This window comes from Musca domestica, unplaced genomic scaffold (genome assembly GCF_030504385.1).
Source record: "Musca domestica strain aabys unplaced genomic scaffold, Musca_domestica.polishedcontigs.V.1.1 6, whole genome shotgun sequence".
Taxonomy (NCBI): Eukaryota; Metazoa; Arthropoda; class Insecta; order Diptera; family Muscidae; genus Musca; species Musca domestica.
The window spans coordinates 24,368,593-24,391,136 of record NW_026712363.1 but is presented as its reverse complement, the minus strand read 5'-3'; the positions used below and the strand labels follow the sequence as shown (position 1 = coordinate 24,391,136).

The 22,544-nt window shown below is 36.0% G+C and overlaps 2 protein-coding genes across 8 annotated transcripts; both read left to right on the top strand.

Moving 5' to 3' along the window:
- The first annotated feature begins 1,382 nt into the window (after window positions 1-1,382).
- LOC101895388 (postacrosomal sheath WW domain-binding protein) lies at window positions 1,383-7,161 on the top strand. 7 transcript variants are annotated; one of them, XR_009343754.1, is made up of 7 exons: window positions 1,383-1,542; window positions 2,558-2,732; window positions 3,329-3,698; window positions 3,817-4,320; window positions 4,943-5,005; window positions 5,114-5,367; window positions 5,455-5,486. XR_009343754.1 is itself a non-coding variant. In XM_005187683.4 (6 exons), the coding sequence occupies exons 1-6, from the start codon at window positions 1,487-1,489 to the stop codon at window positions 6,898-6,900; spliced, it is 1,248 nt and encodes a 415-aa protein (XP_005187740.1). In that variant the 5' UTR covers window positions 1,383-1,486; the 3' UTR covers window positions 6,901-7,161. The 7 variants fall into 7 exon arrangements, 2 of the variants coding, with proteins under 2 accessions (XP_005187740.1, XP_011294234.1); XR_002194982.2 differs by having other exon boundaries at window positions 3,817-4,524; XR_009343755.1 differs by lacking the exon at window positions 5,114-5,367.
- Window positions 7,162-8,039: 878 nt separating this feature from the next.
- LOC101895921 (protein swallow) lies at window positions 8,040-12,034 on the top strand. The gene is made up of 3 exons (XM_005187686.4): window positions 8,040-8,511; window positions 8,576-9,523; window positions 9,588-12,034. The coding sequence occupies exons 1-3, from the start codon at window positions 8,244-8,246 to the stop codon at window positions 10,097-10,099; spliced, it is 1,728 nt and encodes a 575-aa protein (XP_005187743.2). The 5' UTR covers window positions 8,040-8,243; the 3' UTR covers window positions 10,100-12,034.
- Window positions 12,035-22,544: the final 10,510 nt, after the last annotated feature.

The following is a 22,544-nucleotide window of genomic DNA, read 5'->3' as shown; positions in this document are numbered from 1 at the left end:
ATAAAATATTCGGTGGACAATGTCGCTAAAATCACCAAAATACCGAATATGGTACCTCGTTATATGGGAGCTATATGAAGACGTGGACTTGCACAGACAATTTTCTGCCATAGGTTGTTATGTATTGTCCGTGGTAGAAGAATACAGGTAGTCGCATCGATACAGCTGCTGGCACAATGAACTGTCAAACCAATTTTGGAATTAAAAATTATAAAACTTGTAATAATGGTAAAAAATGTCTAACATAACAACCTTTGATTGGCGTTGTGCTAGTGTTAACAAATTTTATCAGTTTAGCTAGATAATGACATTTTGATATCGGTTATGAATTCTCACATAAAACAAACAAAAACAAAATTTGTTGGTACAGGATAGGCAGCGTATTGTTGTTTTTGTTTTCCAAATTCGTTTACATACAAAATTGTTACCCGGGCCATTAAATTAATGATCTGTTCCAGTACCTGCAAGAATCTACAAGATTTACAATTTTCTTTGATATCATAAAGGGAAAATCGTTTATCGTAGTAAAAACTTTTACATTCTTGCAGTTCTGGAACACGCTTATTGTGCTAAAAAAAGTGTAATATCAGCTCGGTTCAGATTTGGATCTTCACTCGATTTCACGTTTATTGTGATAAAAAAGTATAATATCAGCTCAAATAGGATATATTTTTGATGAATATCTTTTCAGACACAAATGTCTCCGTCAAAATTAGCAGAACACGGTAGAAGACTGACATGTATTAAGGTGAGAGTAGATAGAGAGTAGATTTGTGACTCATCATAAAGGGATGCCAGTGCCGCAATCAAACCCTGTCGTCGTTGTTCCTTAAAATTTGACATTAAAATGCCTAGTCATGATGCAAAGCTTCTTATGTATCTTCACCTAAAACGTTCATTTGTTATATTTAGCGCTACTATATAGGCAAAGTGGTGTAGAGTATCATAAACTCGGCCCAGCCCAACGTTGGCCTTTCTTTACGGGTTTACATATGTCAATAGCTGTCCACACTATTATCCATGTGTTGTCATACATGCGATATTACGTACGTTTCACAATTTTTGATATCACAAAATTGCATATGTTTTTTTATTTCATTTTATTAAATTGTTATTTTATGATATTTTTTTAACATTTTTTATATAACATGATTAAAAGGTATCCGGAAATTTCATTTTATAAAATTTCACACAAAAAAATAAACAAAACTTTTCATTAAACCATTGTACCATATTGCATATGAAAGAAAAAAACATATCGTCTAATAGAGCCTTAAGTTCAGTGAGCTAGAATGAACTAGATTTAAGGATCTAGTTCATAAGCTCTTTTCAATGAACAGTTCACTCGAACTAGTTCATTGGTGAACTATACAACTCTAGTTGATGAATCATTTTGACATTTCGAGAAGAAAAGTTTAAAAAACAAACAAGTCGGGCATAATAAAATTATAATAATAGTGGAAAATTCATAAAAACCAGAAGCAAAATGTCTGTTAATACAGCCCACGCCAATAATGGCGTTCTAATACATGCTGGAGAATAGTAAGTCTTAGGATTTTTCTGTTAATTATGGTGAAATTCCAGCATGATTAGATTTGTCGGTCAGCGATAACTGTTGTAATTGAGAAAAACAATTTAATTGTTGTCCCAAAAGTGAAATATGACGTCTTATCAAATCTAATGATGTGTGAATTTCCTTGCCGAATCTACGCTGCTTTTATTAATAGCATGTTTCCATTGGAAACCGAACAACGTTGTTCGCTCTCAGAATTAGGTACACGAATTAACCCGTTCATACGGCACGATTCGTAATTCATAGTAAAATAATTCCTTTTTTCAAAAAAATTGTTTGTTGATTTTAAAGGGTATGTATACGAAAATACATGAAATTCTCACTAATATGAATAGAAGAAATTATTGTTTTTCTCCCAAAGATTTATTATATCATTAATTTTACAATTTTCATTCACGTTTTCAACTTTTTGTGTAAATATTGACATTTTGAACATATTTTTGTGTTTTTCCATTTTTAAATTCTGCTGAAGAGACACTTGTCAAACATTTTTTCTGCCGATAGAAACATTTTGAAAATATTGACTATTTTGTTTGCAGTTTTCTGTAGAAATTTTAACTCGTGGACCAAATGCGTACCTCGAATGAGAGAGAAAGCAAAATTTACTTTCGTTTGAATGTACATACGCCATTCAACATTGTAGTTTTCACTCATAATTTTCAGTCTTCCCAAAAATTTTTAAAATTTCATTAAATTTTTCTATTTATAATTTTTAAAAGTCATAATTTATTTTTTCGATAAATGCTCTCATTTGTTAGGGATGGGACATATTTTTTCGTTGTTCTGAGAGTGATTTGATTTGAACAACGTACAAATATGAGTGTTCGCTCAGGAAATTTTGTGTGAAGAATTAGATAGTTTTTTCATAGTTAAGGGTCAAACAACGAATAGAGAGCGAATCAAGTGCAGTGGAAACGCCACATAACATATATACGTAGTATATAGTATAGATGTTATTAATTTGTATGTCTCTTTATTTTGCAGTATCTTACTTCACAGCGACAATGTTACCATGGAATTTTCTGGTCAGGACAGTTCGGTCTTTAAGGGAAGCAAGGCCGGACGCATTTACCTGACGTCACATCGTATGATATTCAATAGCAAAAAGTCTGGTGATGAAATGCAATCGTTTAGTGCTCCTTTTATTGCCATGAATGATGTAAGTAACGATGACGTTTTGATGGATTGTTTCCGTAACTAAGTACACATCCATAGTGTGAATATGTATGTCACAAGGAAACCAGTGTAGCTAATTAATACAAATGTATACACACACTAAATCTGACAATGTTCTACTTAGAATAATTTTCCCCAACAAAGAAAGTTTGTAGTTCTCTCTTAATTAATTCTGTAATACACGTTTGGTGTTACACAAATTTGCTGAAGAATAGGATTTACCACAACTAGTCCCATTAGCGAACAAAAGTTCCTCCTTTGGCGTTGTCCCGGTTACCAGTTTCCTTAACCCTTGTCACATACCAATGATTAAAATAAAATTTGGGAAATTTTCTTCAGGTCCATCTTTTTCAGATTTTAATCGTTCCCTGTGTTTCTAATATTCCCTAATAATATACGTTTTTACTTAGAACAACAAATTAATATTCCATTGAATGTTGATTAGTGGTCTTTAAGTTATTTCATAACAAAGATTTACTTTTCGGAAGCCAATTTTATTTTGAACAAATTGAGGGCGTAAAAGCCTAAAAATATAACATAATTACGAGGATCTAATTTGATACATGTTTTTGTTCACAGGTTGAATTGGAACAACCGGTGTTTGGTGCCAATTACATCAAGGGCAAGGTACGTGCCCAGCCAAATGGCAACTTTGTGGGCGAAGTCAAATTCAAGCTTTACTTCAAATCTGGAGGTGCCATAGAATATGGAATGGCTTTATTGCGTGCAGCTAAAACCGCTCAAAGCAACTACCATCGTGGCGGTTTGCAGGGTGATGATCCACCACCATATACACCATCCGGCAATTGGCATGAAGCTCCACCACCAGCCTATCAGCCACCACCGGGCTATTATGGTTGGTTGCCACAGCATGAAGCGTTTAGTGGCCCAGCACCCAATACTGTGTATCAGAGTGATAATCCACCACCATACCCTGGTATTGGAGGACGTAAGTAGATGGGTTCCTTACTTTTTGGGAGATACCTAAACTCGGCTTTTGTTTTTGTAATTGGCTTTGTATTTTTTTCTCTAAATTTTGGGAATTTTGTAAATTTTGATTTTCACAGCTCCAGCGTATGGTGCTCCCGGTGGTACGGCTCCACCTGGTTATGGCGGTGCACCCGGTTATGGAGGAGCTCCGGGTTATGGTGCGCCAGGTTATGGCGGCGCCCCTGGCTATGGTGCACCTGGATATGGTGGGGCTCCAGCTTATGGTGGTAGTGCACCACCATATGCTGCTCCACCATATGGCGATCCATCACAACAACAAAATCTGTATCCTTCTGTTCCACCATCACATCCCTACAATCCTACCCAACCACAGCCTTATAATCCAACACCCCAGAGTAATAATCAAGGTTGGGGTGGCTTTTCTGCTCCAGCCAGTCAACAACAAGCGCCACAGCAGCAACAACAGCAAAATAATGTCTCAAATAATAGCTCTCAACAACGTGAGGAGCCACCATCATGGAATGGCTTTTCATTGCCACCTGACGATGATGAGCCAGCACAGCGTCAACAAAATCAAACTCAACAGTCATCAGCACCACCACATGCTGGTGGCTATGGAGGTGGGTATCCAACGGGTCCTTCTAATGGAGGAGGAGGAGCTCCTCCTCCATATCCACCTTATCCTAATTATGCACCAAATAGCGGTTATCCCCCATATCCACCACAGCAACCACAACCCTATGGTGGTGGTGGATATCCTCCTTATCCTCCAGCTGCTGGGGGTCCACCGGCGGGGGCTATGGGTTTCACTGCACCAAATTATCGTAAGTTCTGATTTGATTTGCGTTTTTGTGTTTCATTGTTTTGTATCTAACACACATTTAAACACACAACTCATTATTGCTTTTTCCAAACTATTTAATTAAAGGATAAAAGATAAAAGTTAATGGGAACAGTCGAAAAACCGTATAACACATTCTTTGGCCTTAAAGAGATCCGAAATATCTGAGGATATGATCATAAAATAAGCTCTTAAATATAAACCATCGTTCGTTTTCTATACAATTTTTAAATACTTTTACTAATGTAAATGCACTAGCACTTCACGGCCAGAAATATTTCAGTTCTAAATGGGCAAATAATAGATTAACACTTACTCAACACATACTTTTTGATATTTTCTTTCTTCCAATCTTTTGAATTTCCCTTCAATATTTTTTATTGTTTTATTCTCCTCAACAGGTTATTAATTCAATACAACACTACTACCTTCTGCAACAACAACGTATTCTTTTTAAACTCAAGGTAATCTCCCAAGAAATGAAAATTTGTAAAACACGAACAAAAGCCGAGCGCCGCCATCTTAATTATCCTATAACTGATTTATGTTTGAATTTTTGTTCAAATTTCCAGGCAATACTGTCTATTATCCATATTACTATTACTATCCACCACCAGCACCATCAACTGGTTTTATTTTTGTACCAATTTTACTTCCATTTGCTTTATAAACAAAGACAAAATTCTTTCTTCAAGAGTGTAGTGAAACCCATAAAATTGTTTATTTAATATTGATATCCTTCAAGAAACGGGGTTTCAATAAGTATAGGATAAAATCAACTTTACGCATGCTAATTTTGAAACTATTTTGAATCTCATCATCGAATGTAAGCTATATTTGTTTTGTCCTAAGATATATTTTTCATTTAATTATCAAAGAAAACAATTCTAATTTTCATCGTTTTATTCCCTAGATTCAAAGGAAGCTGAAGCCTTAGCCAGTGCTTTTAATACCACAGAAAATCAACGACCAGGTGGCTCACGTGGAGGAGCCCCTCCGGCTTATGATGTAAGTAGAGAACAAGAAAATTGTTTTAATCTAGGTTTTAAGGGTGAGATGAAAAAACTGCAACCAACTTCAGACTGCTGTCATTTCTAAGTCAATCGTCCGACAGCTGTTAAAATTATTCCAGTGACAGCTGATTATATTGTTTACAAGCGTACAAAAACATTTTTGTGAGAATTTTCCACAAAAAAAGTAATTCGTTATGGAATTCAAGCGTGATAGTGTGATTTCTTTATATTTGGAGAGTTAGAGCACTCCAGCATTTAAATATGAATAAATCTTATGTGTCTCGTATCGTCGCTTACCGTTACCGTGATACTGGTAGCATAGCCCGATGTCAAGGAAGTGGACGGAAGAAAACAGCAACAACAGCAGGAATGGTTTGAAAAGTAAAGAAGCGACTTGATCGAAACCCGCCTCGCAGTGGCCGAAAAATGGCTCGTGAGCTGAACCTATCGTAATATCCCATCGGCAAATATTGAAAAATGAGCTCGGGGTAAAGCCATTGAAATTCCGAAAAGTACAAGAACTTACACCGCAACAGAAATAAAATAGACTCAAAAGAGCTGAAGAGTTGCTTCGCTTGGCCGAGAGTGGTGAACTGCTGAATTTGGTTTTCTCCGATAAAAAAAACATTCGTTGTCCATCAGTTTGTAAACAAACAAAATGATCGTGTTTACTTGCCAAAGAGGTCAGCTGAAAATATGCACCTTCGGTTGGCCTCCAGAACTCAAGACCGTGGCATCAGAATAAATGCCGAATATTATAGCGAAAATATTCTGGAGGGCGTATTAAAGCTTTGGGCACGCAAACATTTTGGCCGCAGACCTTGGACATTCCAAACGGACTCAGCACCATCGCACTCAGCACGCGCCACCCAAGAATGGTTACAAAATGAGTTCTTCGCTTCATTTTCAGCACACAATGGCCACCAAAAACTTCTGATACCAATCTGTTGGACTTTTGTGTCTGGAGTATTTTGGAAAGCAAGGTTGGCACTAAAAAATACCAAAGTGTCGATCACCTCAAGCAAGCGCATCGCCGGAAATGGGCCAAAATACCGCAGAGCAACATTCGGGCACAGCGTGTGACGGTTTCATTGGCCGTTTGAAGGCGATAATTCCTGCCAAAGGTGACCAATTCGAACAAACACTTTTTGATTTCATTCAATAAAATTTAAAAAAGTGTAAAATATATGGCATTTGACTTCTTTGCAGTTCTTTTTTATCTCACCCTGTATGTTTCAAAAAATATTCAATTGACGTTTATCCCCTACATACTCACTCCCCCTTCTATCTATCTTCAGGATTTGCCACCAACCTATGATGATTCTAATCGCAAAAAATACCAATAAATCGGCTTTACATCCACTTAACAATTTTTTGTGATTGAATTCTGGACATTCCCCCCCAAAGAAATAGAAGCATTGTTTGGCTTTAAGTGCAAATTATTATTTTAAATCTTAACACGAAAATTGTTAACATTTTTATGTAAACACATATTGTTATTATTTTTTTCTTCCCTATTAAATATTTATATTCTTTCAATATTATATTTTATATTAATATATGTATAAACTTGTATGTGAATTAAATATACCATTATTGCAACTATATTTCTGCATCTTTACAATTTGTATGTATGTTGTGGAGAATCATTAGAGTATATGTTGAAATGTGTGTCCTTGTTATTGTATTACATTTTCTTAAATTTTATATGAACATCTTCTTGTGACAAAGAAGTGTAAATGTAAAATCTGATATATATAATAGTATTGATAATAATAAAGAAAATGCTTTGCGGAAACTAAGAAGACAAGAAAATTTTATTATTTTATTATATTACAGCACAAAGTTTTACATTCTCCAAATTTCACGAGCAAAATTTCCTCTACTGATCCTCGACTGAAGTTTTTTTCGTTATCGATTTCGTGAATTTAGCCCCTAGACGTATGGTTCCTTTGTCTAGAGTCTAAATTCACGAAATCGATATCGAAAAAAACTTCAATCGAGGATCAGTAGTGAAATTCTCTCTTAAATTTCGATAATTAACGAAAATTATCGGCAAGTTAGCAAGCAAAATAAATTTACTACCACCCATAGCACTATGCTGTCAAATTTTATTGATACTTTTTTTCATAATTTTATGTTTTGTTTTTTCAACGGTTTTATCACCTGTAGGTCAACACTTGACTATTATCCATAAATAGGGATCACTGCAGACTACGGTCATCCATATCCAAACAAATCAGTATCTCTTATATAATAAATTCGTATAGGAATAACAATCATAACACAAATAAATTCATAAAATGTCCAGTGTTTAATTTCATGGCGTTAAACGCCCGACGTTTTCGTTGTGCTTACAACACGATACACAAACGGGGTTCACATGGTGCAGCCTTGTCAAACATCAATTACAAGAGAAAGCAACACTGTCCCCTCATTCATATGGTTGCCATATCTCTCTACACTATTGTACTAAACATAACGGTATTACGAAAATTATTACACCAAAGAAGCATTCCAATCAAGGCAAAAGGAAACAGAACAAATTCTCATATTGTCATACTCCATTGCAAATGAAAGACGATTTTGATTGTATGTTGTCGTTAAAAACGTATTTTCTCATACGAAAATTCTTCAGTATTTTTAATGTAAATCAGCTGCAAGCAAATCCCCAATTACTAGCGAGACAATGAGTATACAGGATGAAAGTTTTCCCTACGACAATTTGGAGATGTCACAAAATTCCGGAGATCATATGATATTCGCACATCATAAGCCACCATTGAAAAGAATTTATAGTCATGATCTGGAAGATGGCGGTGTGGAGGAGAATAATGAAGAATCGACTGTGTCGTCGCCGGGACGCAATCAACAAAATGATTCAACACAATCCTCCAATGATGATGGACCCATCGAAGCCGAGACAAGTGGCAAAACAAATGCTAGCGAAACACAAGGTAAGACATGAAACTATTTGCGGAAACATAAGACTGTCTATAAATCTCTTTCTTCTTTCTTCAGCCACCGAAACCAAGAGGACCGAATTTGTACGCAATCCCCAAAACAAATCCGTTTCATATCAAGACATCCACTCGGAATATACGAAACGTCGCTATAAACATGTTGAAAGTAAGGTGGGTCAATATATTGCCAATATAAAGGCACAAGATGAAAAACGTCGTTCAGGAAAATTTCAACGACATCGTTCCATGCCCGAGACATTGAGTGGCCACAAATCTGTCGAGTCCGTTCAAGGTTTACGCAATGTTCCACAAAAACGTGGCATACTTCGGCACAGTACCAATGATTTGGATCACATACATGATCATGAATCGGCCATAAGTGATCATGATACGGAAAATTTTGATAATATAACTGGTACCACAACAACATCATCTTCCAGTCGGGAAATCCAACAAGATGCTGGCATCTATTTGGACAAACAAACCTATGAACAGTTGCTGAGCGATCGTGAACGCGGCGAATATCTGCAATCAATGATGGATGAGAAAAAGGCCGAAATTTGGCGTTTGAAACAAAATTTGGATACAATGCGCATTGAGTATACTATGTGTAAGGATAAACTCAAGCAAATGAATCAAACTCATCGGCTGTCATTGGGTGGTATGGGAGGAGGAGGAGGAGGAGCAGGAGTGGGATTTGGTCTAAATGCCATGACAAGTGTAAGCCGAAACTCTTTGCAATGCTTGTTGGCCCAACAAGAAACTCATGATAAGGCCACACAAACGGAAAATCTATTGACACCATCACCTGTGCCTCCATTGTTTGATACTCCACTTACACCGGATCCCAATAATAATTCCTTTGATCACAATGCCGTGGGTGTTATGGCCCCGGCTCATTTGAAGGTGCCCAAAAATATTGCCACCATACAACCATTATCGTTGAATTTTAGTAATCTATTGGAACAGGATAATAGCCGTGATTGTAGTATAAACAATACAATGGGTATGGGAAATTGAAAACATTTCATTTAATAATTAATATGTAGCATTTCCTTTCCTCTTTTTAGGTTTCCTACGACAACGCTCCAACTCAATGGCAAATCGCCAAAAATCCACCCCCTTGGCCATGGCTTTAAATAATTCGAAAAACATGAACTCCTCAGCCAACAAAAGTTTCATACCCAATTCGGAAAGTGGCATTGATATTGAAGTGATTGAATCACCACGCAAACAAAGACAAAGTCGTCGTGAAGAATTCATATATTTTGAAAATCGTTCACAGCGTAACAAGAATCAGAGACGTGATTTGGCCGAAGCTGAGACCATCTGTTCACCCGGTGGTCTAACAACAATGATTGTCAACACCAGTGCTGGTGATAGTGATGCAGATGCCAGTCGAAAGACACACAATCGCCGTAGTCTAGGGACACGTATGATGCGTCTCTTTGGTGCCTGTACCAAATGTGAGGATCCGAATAGAACAATGGACACAACACTGGATCCATCACAACATCAATCGTACTCACAGATTCCACTGTTGGAGAAAAGTCGTACAAATCGTCGTCCGAATTTACGTTAAATATCGTAGGGAATTTTTTTTCATCATTTTGTCGTGTAAGTTTCTTAAACTTTTCTTCGAGGAAAAGTTTGGTAAACTTGATATTTGATAATTTGTTTTGATTTTGGATATTTAATTTGTTCTAATTTGTTGGACTATTGTCCTGTTTTCTGCTTTCTGTTCTGTTTCTATTTTTTTTAAATTATTTCGTTTGATTTTTTTTTGTGTATTTATGCACAACATTATTTATTTATATATATGTTTATTATTTCTTATTATTCTCTTTTGATTTAAATATATTTATTTTTCGTTCTACAAAAAACCAAATTTTTTTAGTTAAGGAGAGCAGGTGGTTCCCTATGGTGTTCTATAAGAATATTGGTCTTGGGTTCATCAGATGATTTACAGAAGAACGAAAAGCTATTGCCCTTTATAAGTGGTCCACATAACTCGTTTTGTAGGTTTTTTATACGATGAATTTCTATAGAAAGATTACATTATCGTTTAGAGATGAGCAAAGTTTTGGACTTTTATTAGAAGGCCTTTTTTTTTGGTTCTCTTAAAGAAAACACTGCTTTGGTCTTCTTTTGCAAGAAGGCCATTATTGTATTTTAGGCATTTTTTTTTTGAAGATGGCTAACTTTTTGGAAAATATTCTATTTTTACCCTCCAATATACCCTCCATATATTAAGTTTGACAAAGTATATATATTCTGGATCAGCATAAAATTCGAGGTCGATTTAGTGATGTCCGTCCGTCTGTGGAAATCACTCTAGCTTCCGAACGAAATGAAGCAGGTTGATAACTTTTTACTCAAATGTATAACATGTCTGCAGGACTTTAGGTATTGAAAATGGGCCATGTAGGCCCACGTTTTGGTATAGCCCTGATATAATGACACCTCCCGATGTTCGGTATTTTGATGATTTTAGCGACATTATTTACCGGAATTCTTTCAAATTTGGTATTTGAAGTTCGTAATGGATACTACAGTCTGTGACAGAAAATTGTCTGTATAAGTCCATGTCTTCGTATAGTTTCCATACAACGGCATCTCCCGATATTCGGTATTTTGACGATTTTAACTACATTATTCACCGGAATTGTTTCAAATTTGGTATTTGGAGTTCGTAGTGGATACGACAGCCTAGGACAGAAAATTGTCTATGCAGGTCCACGTCTTCGTGTAGCCTCCATATAACGGCAACTCCCGATATTCGGCATTTTGATGATTTTAGCGACATTAATCGCCGGAATTGTTTCAAATTTGGTATTTAAAGTTCGTAATGGATACTACAACCTATGACAGAAAATTATATGTATAGGTCCATGCCTTCGTATAGCCCCCACATGACGGCATCTCCCAATAATCGGTATTTTGATGATTTTAGCGACATTATTCACCGGAATTGTTTCAAATTTGGTATTTGAAGTTCGTAATGGATATTACAACCAGAAAATTGTCCGTGCAGGTCCAGGCCACTGTATAGTCCCCATATAAATTTACCTACCGATATTCAGTATTTTGATGATTTTAGCGACATTATTCACCGGAATTGTCTCATATTTTGTACAGCCTATGACAGAAAATTGTCTGTACAGGTCCACGTTTTGGTATAGCATTTGAATATTGTAATGGCTTATGACAACAGTTGCGTATGCAAGTCCACAACGTTATATAATGTGCGTGAAGATAAAATCGATTTTAACTAGCGAAGACAACACCCAGTCTGGGCGCACTTTCTGTTGTATAACAGTGTATAACAGATATGCGGAAAATAAAAACGATTTTGGTAGGGGTAAAATAAAAACGATTTTTGAAGATGCGAAACAAAAATGCATTTTTTTTAAATTTGTATTTATTCTTGTTTGTACCTGATAATGAACATAATTATAAGTATAAAAAAATAAAATAACTAATTTAAAGGTATTTCAATAAAAAACTTTCGTCATCATACCGACTATTTTTTAATGGAAGAAAGTTACATAGCCCACTGTGCAGCAATAAAAAATAGTGCACGCATATGAATCGCACTGCAGGAAAGGCAGTTCCAAGAGCTTTCTAAAACGCTATTACTTGGCCAAATCGATCGTGGAAAATTAGAGAAAAATCGATTTTTCTTATTTTTCAAAAGTTATCAACGAGTCCCACTGTGCGAAAACTAAAAATAGTGCAAGCTCATGGAATAGCACGTTGGAAAGCCCATAAGGTGTACTTTCAATATATAAGCACTCCTGAAAGATTAATCGGGCAGATTTTTTTTTAAAAATATTTTTCTTAAAGTCAAGTGTTTTCTAGAGGGAAACATAAAATGGCCCACTGTGCAGCAATAAAAAATAGTGCACGCATATGAATGGCACTGCAGGAAAGGTCGTTCCAAGAGCTTTCTAAAACGCTATTACTTGGCCAAATCGATCGTGGAAAATTAGAGAAAAATTGATTTTTCTTATTTTTCAAAAGTTATCAACGAGTCCCACTGTGCGAAAACTAAAAATAGTGCAAGCTCATGGAATAGCACGTTGGAAAGCCCATGAGGTGTACTTTCGAGATATAAAAATTCCTGAAAGATTAATCGGGCAGATTTTTTTTAAATAATATTTTTCCTAAAGTCAAGTGTTTTCTAGAGGGAAACATAAAATGGCCCACTGTGCAGCAATAAAAAATAGTGCACGCATATGAATGGCACTGCAGGAAAGGTCGTTCCAAGAGCTTTCTAAAACGCTATTACTTGGCCAAATCGATCGTGGAAAATTAGAGAAAAATTGATTTTTCTTATTTTTCAAAAGTTATCAACGAGTCCCACTGTGCGAAAACTAAAAATAGTGCAAGCTCATGGAATAGCACGTTGGAAAGCCCATGAGGTGTACTTTCAATATATAAACACTCCTGAAAGATTAATCGGGCAGATTTTTTTTAAAAATTTTTTTCCTAAAGTCAAGTCTTTTCTAGAGGGAAACATAAAATGGCCCACTGTGCAGCAATAAAAAATAGTGCACGCATATGAATGGCACTGCAGGAAAGGTCGTTCCAAGAGCTTTCTAAAACGCTATTACTTGGCCAAATCGATCGTGGAAAATTAGAGAAAAATTGATTTTTCTTATTTTTCAAAAGTTATCAACGAGTCCCACTGTGCGAAAACTAAAAATAGTGCAAGCTCATGGAATAGCATGTTGGAAAGCCCATGAGGTGTACTTTCGAGATATAAAAATTCCTGAAAGATTAATCGGGCAGATTTTTTTTAAAAAATATTTTCCCTAAAGTCAAGTGTTTTCTAGAGGGAAACATAAAATGGCCCACTGTGCAGCAATAAAAAATAGTGCACGCATATGAATGGCACTGCAGGAAAGCTCGTTCCAAGAGCTTTCTAAAACGCTATTACTTGGCCAAATCGATCGTGGAAAATTAGAGAAAAATTGATTTTTCTTATTTTTCAAAAGTTATCAACGAGTCCCACTGTGCGAAAACTAAAAATAGTGCAAGCTCATGGAATAGCACGTTGGAAAGCCCATGAGGTGTACTTTCAATATATAAACACTCCTGAAAGATTAATCGGGCAGATTTTTTTTAAAAATTTTTTTCCTAAAGTCAAGTCTTTTCTAGAGGGAAACATAAAATGGCCCACTGTGCAGCAATAAAAAATAGTGCACGCATATGAATGGCACTGCAGGAAAGGTCGTTCCAAGAGCTTTCTAAAACGCTATTACTTGGCCAAATCGATCGTGGAAAATTAGAGAAAAATTGATTTTTCTTATTTTTCAAAAGTTATCAACGAGTCCCACTGTGCGAAAACTAAAAATAGTGCAAGCTCATGGAATAGCACGTTGGAAAGCCCATGAGGTGTACTTTCAATATATAAACACTCCTGAAAGATTAATCGGGCAGATTTTTTTTAAAAATTTTTTTCCTAAAGTCAAGTCTTTTCTAGAGGGAAACATAAAATGGCCCACTGTGCAGCAATAAAAAATAGTGCACGCATATGAATGGCACTGCAGGAAAGGTCGTTCCAAGAGCTTTCTAAAACGCTATTACTTGGCCAAATCGATCGTGGAAAATTAGAGAAAAATTGATTTTTCTTATTTTTCAAAAGTTATCAACGAGTCCCACTGTGCGAAAACTAAAAATAGTGCAAGCTCATGGAATAGCATGTTGGAAAGCCCATGAGGTGTACTTTCGAGATATAAAAATTCCTGAAAGATTAATCGGGCAGATTTTTTTTAAAAAATATTTTTCCTAAAGTCAAGTCTTTTCTAGAGGGAAACATAAAATGGCCCACTGTGCAGCAATAAAAAATAGTGCACGCATATGAATGGCACTGCAGGAAAGCTCGTTCCAAGAGCTTTCTAAAACGCTATTACTTGGCCAAATCGATCGTGGAAAATTAGAGAAAAATTGATGTTTCTTATTTTTCAAAAGTTATCAACGAGTCCCACTGTGCGAAAACTAAAAATAGTGCAAGCTCATGGAATAGCACGTTGGAAAGCCCATGAGGTGTACTTTCAATATATAAACACTCCTGAAAGATTAATCGGGCAGATTTTTTTTAAAAATTTTTTTCCTAAAGTCAAGTCTTTTCTAGAGGGAAACATAAAATGGCCCACTGTGCAGCAATAAAAAATAGTGCACGCATATGAATGGCACTGCAGGAAAGGTCGTTCCAAGAGCTTTCTAAAACGCTGTTAGTTGGCCAAATCGATCGTGGAAAATTAGAGAAAAATTGATTTTTCTTATTTTTCAAAAGTTATCAACGAGTCCCACTGTGCGAAAACTAAAAATAGTGCAAGCTCATGGAATAGCACGTTGGAAAGCCCATGAGGTGTACTTTCGAGATATAAAAAGTCCTGAAAGATTAATCGGGCAGATTTTTTTTAAAAAATATTTTTCCTAAAGTCAAGTGTTTTCTAGAGGGAAACATAAAATGGCCCACTGTGCAGCAATAAAAAATAGTGCACGCATATGAATGGCACTGCAGGAAAGCTCGTTCCAAGAGCTTTCTAAAACGCTATTACTTGGCCAAATCGATCGTGGAAAATTAGAGAAAAATTGATTTTTCTTATTTTTCAAAAGTTATCAACGAGTCCCACTGTGCGAAAACTAAAAATAGTGCAAGCTCATGGAATAGCACGTTGGAAAGCCCATGAGGTGTACTTTCAATATATAAACACTCCTGAAAGATTAATCGGGCAGATTTTTTTTAAAAATTTTTTTCCTAAAGTCAAGTCTTTTCTAGAGGGAAACATAAAATGGCCCACTGTGCAGCAATAAAAAATAGTGCACGCATATGAATGGCACTGCAGGAAAGGTCGTTCCAAGAGCTTTCTAAAACGCTATTACTTGGCCAAATCGATCGTGGAAAATTAGAGAAAAATTGATTTTTCTTATTTTTCAAAAGTTATCAACGAGTCCCACTGTGCGAAAACTAAAAATAGTGCAAGCTCATGGAATAGCACGTTGGAAAGCCCATGAGGTGTACTTTCAATATATAAACACTCCTGAAAGATTAATCGGGCAGATTTTTTTTAAAAATTTTTTTCCTAAAGTCAAGTCTTTTCTAGAGGGAAACATAAAATGGCCCACTGTGCAGCAATAAAAAATAGTGCACGCATATGAATGGCACTGCAGGAAAGGTCGTTCCAAGAGCTTTCTAAAACGCTATTACTTGGCCAAATCGATCGTGGAAAATTAGAGAAAAATTGATTTTTCTTATTTTTCAAAAGTTATCAACGAGTCCCACTGTGCGAAAACTAAAAATAGTGCAAGCTCATGGAATAGCATGTTGGAAAGCCCATGAGGTGTACTTTCGAGATATAAAAATTCCTGAAAGATTAATCGGGCAGATTTTTTTTAAAAAATATTTTCCCTAAAGTCAAGTGTTTTCTAGAGGGAAACATAAAATGGCCCACTGTGCAGCAATAAAAAATAGTGCACGCATATGAATGGCACTGCAGGAAAGCTCGTTCCAAGAGCTTTCTAAAACGCTATTACTTGGCCAAATCGATCGTGGAAAATTAGAGAAAAATTGATTTTTCTTATTTTTCAAAAGTTATCAACGAGTCCCACTGTGCGAAAACTAAAAATAGTGCAAGCTCATGGAATAGCACGTTGGAAAGCCCATGAGGTGTACTTTCAATATATAAACACTCCTGAAAGATTAATCGGGCAGATTTTTTTTAAAAATTTTTTTCCTAAAGTCAAGTCTTTTCTAGAGGGAAACATAAAATGGCCCACTGTGCAGCAATAAAAAATAGTGCACGCATATGAATGGCACTGCAGGAAAGGTCGTTCCAAGAGCTTTCTAAAACGCTATTACTTGGCCAAATCGATCGTGGAAAATTAGAGAAAAATTGATTTTTCTTATTTTTCAAAAGTTATCAACGAGTCCCACTGTGCGAAAACTAAAAATAGTGCAAGCTCATGGAATAGCACGTTGGAAAGCCCATGAGGTGTACTTTCAATATATAAACACTCCTGAAAGATTAATCGGGCAGATTTTTTTTAAAAATTTTTTTCCTAAAGTCAAGTCTTTTCTAGAGGGAAACATAAAATGGCCCACTGTGCAGCAATAAAAAATAGTGCACGCATATGAATGGCACTGCAGGAAAGGTCGTTCCAAGAGCTTTCTAAAACGCTATTACTTGGCCAAATCGATCGTGGAAAATTAGAGAAAAATTGATTTTTCTTATTTTTCAAAAGTTATCAACGAGTCCCACTGTGCGAAAACTAAAAATAGTGCAAGCTCATGGAATAGCATGTTGGAAAGCCCATGAGGTGTACTTTCGAGATATAAAAATTCCTGAAAGATTAATCGGGCAGATTTTTTTTAAAAAATATTTTCCCTAAAGTCAAGTGTTTTCTAGAGGGAAACATAAAATGGCCCACTGTGCAGCAATAAAAAATAGTGCACGCATATGAATGGCACTGCAGGAAAGCTCGTTCCAAGAGCTTTCTAAAACGCTATTACTTGGCCAAATCGATCGTGGAAAATTAGAGAAAAATTGATGTTTCTTATTTTTCAAAAGTTATCAACGAGTCCCACTGTGCGAAAACTAAAAATAGTGCAAGCTCATGGAATAGCACGTTGGAAAGCCCATGAGGTGTACTTTCAATATATAAACACTCCTGAAAGATTAATCGGGCAGATTTTTTTTAAAAATTTTTTTCCTAAAGTCAAGTCTTTTCTAGAGGGAAACATAAAATGGCCCACTGTGCAGCAATAAAAAATAGTGCACGCATATGAATGGCACTGCAGGAAAGGTCGTTCCAAGAGCTTTCTAAAACGCTGTTAGTTGGCCAAATCGATCGTGGAAAATTAGAGAAAAATTGATTTTTCTTATTTTTCAAAAGTTATCAACGAGTCCCACTGTGCGAAAACTAAAAATAGTGCAAGCTCATGGAATAGCACGTTGGAAAGCCCATGAGGTGTACTTTCGAGATATAAAAAGTCCTGAAAGATTAATCGGGCAGATTTTTTTTAAAAAATATTTTTCCTAAAGTCAAGTGTTTTCTAGAGGGAAACATAAAATGGCCCACTGTGCAGCAATAAAAAATAGTGCACGCATATGAATGGCACTGCAGGAAAGCTCGTTCCAAGAGCTTTCTAAAACGCTATTACTTGGCCAAATCGATCGTGGAAAATTAGAGAAAAATTGATTTTTCTTATTTTTCAAAAGTTATCAACGAGTCCCACTGTGCGAAAACTAAAAATAGTGCAAGCTCATGGAATAGCACGTTGGAAAGCCCATGAGGTGTACTTTCAATATATAAACACTCCTGAAAGATTAATCGGGCAGATTTTTTTTAAAAATTTTTTTCCTAAAGTCAAGTCTTTTCTAGAGGGAAACATAAAATGGCCCACTGTGCAGCAATAAAAAATAGTGCACGCATATGAATGGCACTGCAGGAAAGGTCGTTCCAAGAGCTTTCTAAAACGCTATTACTTGGCCAAATCGATCGTGGAAAATTAGAGAAAAATTGATTTTTCTTATTTTTCAAAAGTTATCAACGAGTCCCACTGTGCGAAAACTAAAAATAGTGCAAGCTCATGGAATAGCACGTTGGAAAGCCCATGAGGTGTACTTTCAATATATAAACACTCCTGAAAGATTAATCGGGCAGATTTTTTTTAAAAATTTTTTTCCTAAAGTCAAGTCTTTTCTAGAGGGAAACATAAAATGGCCCACTGTGCAGCAATAAAAAATAGTGCACGCATATGAATGGCACTGCAGGAAAGGTCGTTCCAAGAGCTTTCTAAAACGCTATTACTTGGCCAAATCGATCGTGGAAAATTAGAGAAAAATTGATTTTTCTTATTTTTCAAAAGTTATCAACGAGTCCCACTGTGCGAAAACTAAAAATAGTGCAAGCTCATGGAATAGCATGTTGGAAAGCCCATGAGGTGTACTTTCGAGATATAAAAATTCCTGAAAGATTAATCGGGCAGATTTTTTTTAAAAAATATTTTCCCTAAAGTCAAGTGTTTTCTAGAGGGAAACATAAAATGGCCCACTGTGCAGCAATAAAAAATAGTGCACGCATATGAATGGCACTGCAGGAAAGCTCGTTCCAAGAGCTTTCTAAAACGCTATTACTTGGCCAAATCGATCGTGGAAAATTAGAGAAAAATTGATTTTTCTTATTTTTCAAAAGTTATCAACGAGTCCCACTGTGCGAAAACTAAAAATAGTGCAAGCTCATGGAATAGCACGTTGGAAAGCCCATGAGGTGTACTTTCAATATATAAACACTCCTGAAAGATTAATCGGGCAGATTTTTTTTAAAAATTTTTTTCCTAAAGTCAAGTCTTTTCTAGAGGGAAACATAAAATGGCCCACTGTGCAGCAATAAAAAATAGTGCACGCATATGAATGGCACTGCAGGAAAGGTCGTTCCAAGAGCTTTCTAAAACGCTATTACTTGGCCAAATCGATCGTGGAAAATTAGAGAAAAATTGATTTTTCTTATTTTTCAAAAGTTATCAACGAGTCCCACTGTGCGAAAACTAAAAATAGTGCAAGCTCATGGAATAGCACGTTGGAAAGCCCATGAGGTGTACTTTCAATATATAAACACTCCTGAAAGATTAATCGGGCAGATTTTTTTTAAAAATTTTTTTCCTAAAGTCAAGTCTTTTCTAGAGGGAAACATAAAATGGCCCACTGTGCAGCAATAAAAAATAGTGCACTCATATGAATGGCACTGCAGGAAAGGTCGTTCCAAGAGCTTTCTAAAACGCTATTACTTGGCCAAATCGATCGTGGAAAATTAGAGAAAAATTGATTTTTCTTATTTTTCAAAAGTTATCAACGAGTCCCACTGTGCGAAAACTAAAAATAGTGCAAGCTCATGGAATAGCATGTTGGAAAGCCCATGAGGTGTACTTTCGAGATATAAAAATTCCTGAAAGATTAATCGGGCAGATTTTTTTTAAAAAATATTTTCCCTAAAGTCAAGTGTTTTCTAGAGGGAAACATAAAATGGCCCACTGTGCAGCAATAAAAAATAGTGCACGCATATGAATGGCACTGCAGGAAAGCTCGTTCCAAGAGCTTTCTAAAACGCTATTACTTGGCCAAATCGATCGTGGAAAATTAGAGAAAAATTGATTTTTCTTATTTTTCAAAAGTTATCAACGAGTCCCACTGTGCGAAAACTAAAAATAGTGCAAGCTCATGGAATAGCACGTTGGAAAGCCCATGAGGTGTACTTTCAATATATAAACACTCCTGAAAGATTAATCGGGCAGATTTTTTTTAAAAATTTTTTTCCTAAAGTCAAGTCTTTTCTAGAGGGAAACATAAAATGGCCCACTGTGCAGCAATAAAAAATAGTGCACGCATATGAATGGCACTGCAGGAAAGGTCGTTCCAAGAGCTTTCTAAAACGCTATTACTTGGCCAAATCGATCGTGGAAAATTAGAGAAAAATTGATTTTTCTTATTTTTCAAAAGTTATCAACGAGTCCCACTGTGCGAAAACTAAAAATAGTGCAAGCTCATGGAATAGCACGTTGGAAAGCCCATGAGGTGTACTTTCAATATATAAACACTCCTGAAAGATTAATCGGGCAGATTTTTTTTTTAAATTTTTTTCCTAAAGTCAAGTCTTTTCTAGAGGGAAACATAAAATGGCCCACTGTGCAGCAATAAAAAATAGTGCACGCATATGAATGGCACTGCAGGAAAGGTCGTTCCAAGAGCTTTCTAAAACGCTATTACTTGGCCAAATCGATCGTGGAAAATTAGAGAAAAATTGATTTTTCTTATTTTTCAAAAGTTATCAACGAGTCCCACTGTGCGAAAACTAAAAATAGTGCAAGCTCATGGAATAGCATGTTGGAAAGCCCATGAGGTGTACTTTCGAGATATAAAAATTCCTGAAAGATTAATCGGGCAGATTTTTTTTAAAAAATATTTTCCCTAAAGTCAAGTGTTTTCTAGAGGGAAACATAAAATGGCCCACTGTGCAGCAATAAAAAATAGTGCACGCATATGAATGGCACTGCAGGAAAGCTCGTTCCAAGAGCTTTCTAAAACGCTATTACTTGGCCAAATCGATCGTGGAAAATTAGAGAAAAATTGATTTTTCTTATTTTTCAAAAGTTATCAACGAGTCCCACTGTGCGAAAACTAAAAATAGTGCAAGCTCATGGAATAGCACGTTGGAAAGCCCATGAGGTGTACTTTCAATATATAAACACTCCTGAAAGATTAATCGGGCAGATTTTTTTTAAAAATTTTTTTCCTAAAGTCAAGTCTTTTCTAGAGGGAAACATAAAATGGCCCACTGTGCAGCAATAAAAAATAGTGCACGCATATGAATGGCACTGCAGGAAAGGTCGTTCCAAGAGCTTTCTAAAACGCTATTACTTGGCCAAATCGATCGTGGAAAATTAGAGAAAAATTGATTTTTCTTATTTTTCAAAAGTTATCAACGAGTCCCACTGTGCGAAAACTAAAAATAGTGCAAGCTCATGGAATAGCACGTTGGAAAGCCCATGAGGTGTACTTTCAATATATAAACACTCCTGAAAGATTAATCGGGCAGATTTTTTTTAAAAATTTTTTTCCTAAAGTCAAGTCTTTTCTAGAGGGAAACATAAAATGGCCCACTGTGCAGCAATAAAAAATAGTGCACTCATATGAATGGCACTGCAGGAAAGGTCGTTCCAAGAGCTTTCTAAAACGCTATTACTTGGCCAAATCGATCGTGGAAAATTAGAGAAAAATTGATTTTTCTTATTTTTCAAAAGTTATCAACGAGTCCCACTGTGCGAAAACTAAAAATAGTGCAAGCTCATGGAATAGCATGTTGGAAAGCCCATGAGGTGTACTTTCGAGATATAAAAATTCCTGAAAGATTAATCGGGCAGATTTTTTTTAAAAAATATTTTCCCTAAAGTCAAGTGTTTTCTAGAGGGAAACATAAAATGGCCCACTGTGCAGCAATAAAAAATAGTGCACGCATATGAATGGCACTGCAGGAAAGCTCGTTCCAAGAGCTTTCTAAAACGCTATTACTTGGCCAAATCGATCGTGGAAAATTAGAGAAAAATTGATTTTTCTTATTTTTCAAAAGTTATCAACGAGTCCCACTGTGCGAAAACTAAAAATAGTGCAAGCTCATGGAATAGCACGTTGGAAAGCCCATGAGGTGTACTTTCAATATATAAACACTCCTGAAAGATTAATCGGGCAGATTTTTTTTAAAAATTTTTTTCCTAAAGTCAAGTCTTTTCTAGAGGGAAACATAAAATGGCCCACTGTGCAGCAATAAAAAATAGTGCACGCATATGAATGGCACTGCAGGAAAGGTCGTTCCAAGAGCTTTCTAAAACGCTATTACTTGGCCAAATCGATCGTGGAAAATTAGAGAAAAATTGATTTTTCTTATTTTTCAAAAGTTATCAACGAGTCCCACTGTGCGAAAACTAAAAATAGTGCAAGCTCATGGAATAGCACGTTGGAAAGCCCATGAGGTGTACTTTCAATATATAAACACTCCTGAAAGATTAATCGGGCAGATTTTTTTTTTAAATTTTTTTCCTAAAGTCAAGTCTTTTCTAGAGGGAAACATAAAATGGCCCACTGTGCAGCAATAAAAAATAGTGCACGCATATGAATGGCACTGCAGGAAAGGTCGTTCCAAGAGCTTTCTAAAACGCTATTACTTGGCCAAATCGATCGTGGAAAATTAGAGAAAATTGATTTTTCTTATTTTTCAAAAGTTATCAACGAGTCCCACTGTGCGAAAACTAAAAATAGTGCAAGCTCATGGAATAGCACGTTGGAAAGCCCATGAGGTGTACTTTCGAGATATAAAAATTCCTGAAAGATTAATCGGGCAGATTTTTTTTAAAAAATATTTTTCCTAAAGTCAAGTGTTTTCTAGAGGGAAACATAAAATGGCCCACTGTGCAGCAATAAAAAATAGTGCACGCATATGAATGGCACTGCAGGAAAGGTCGTTCC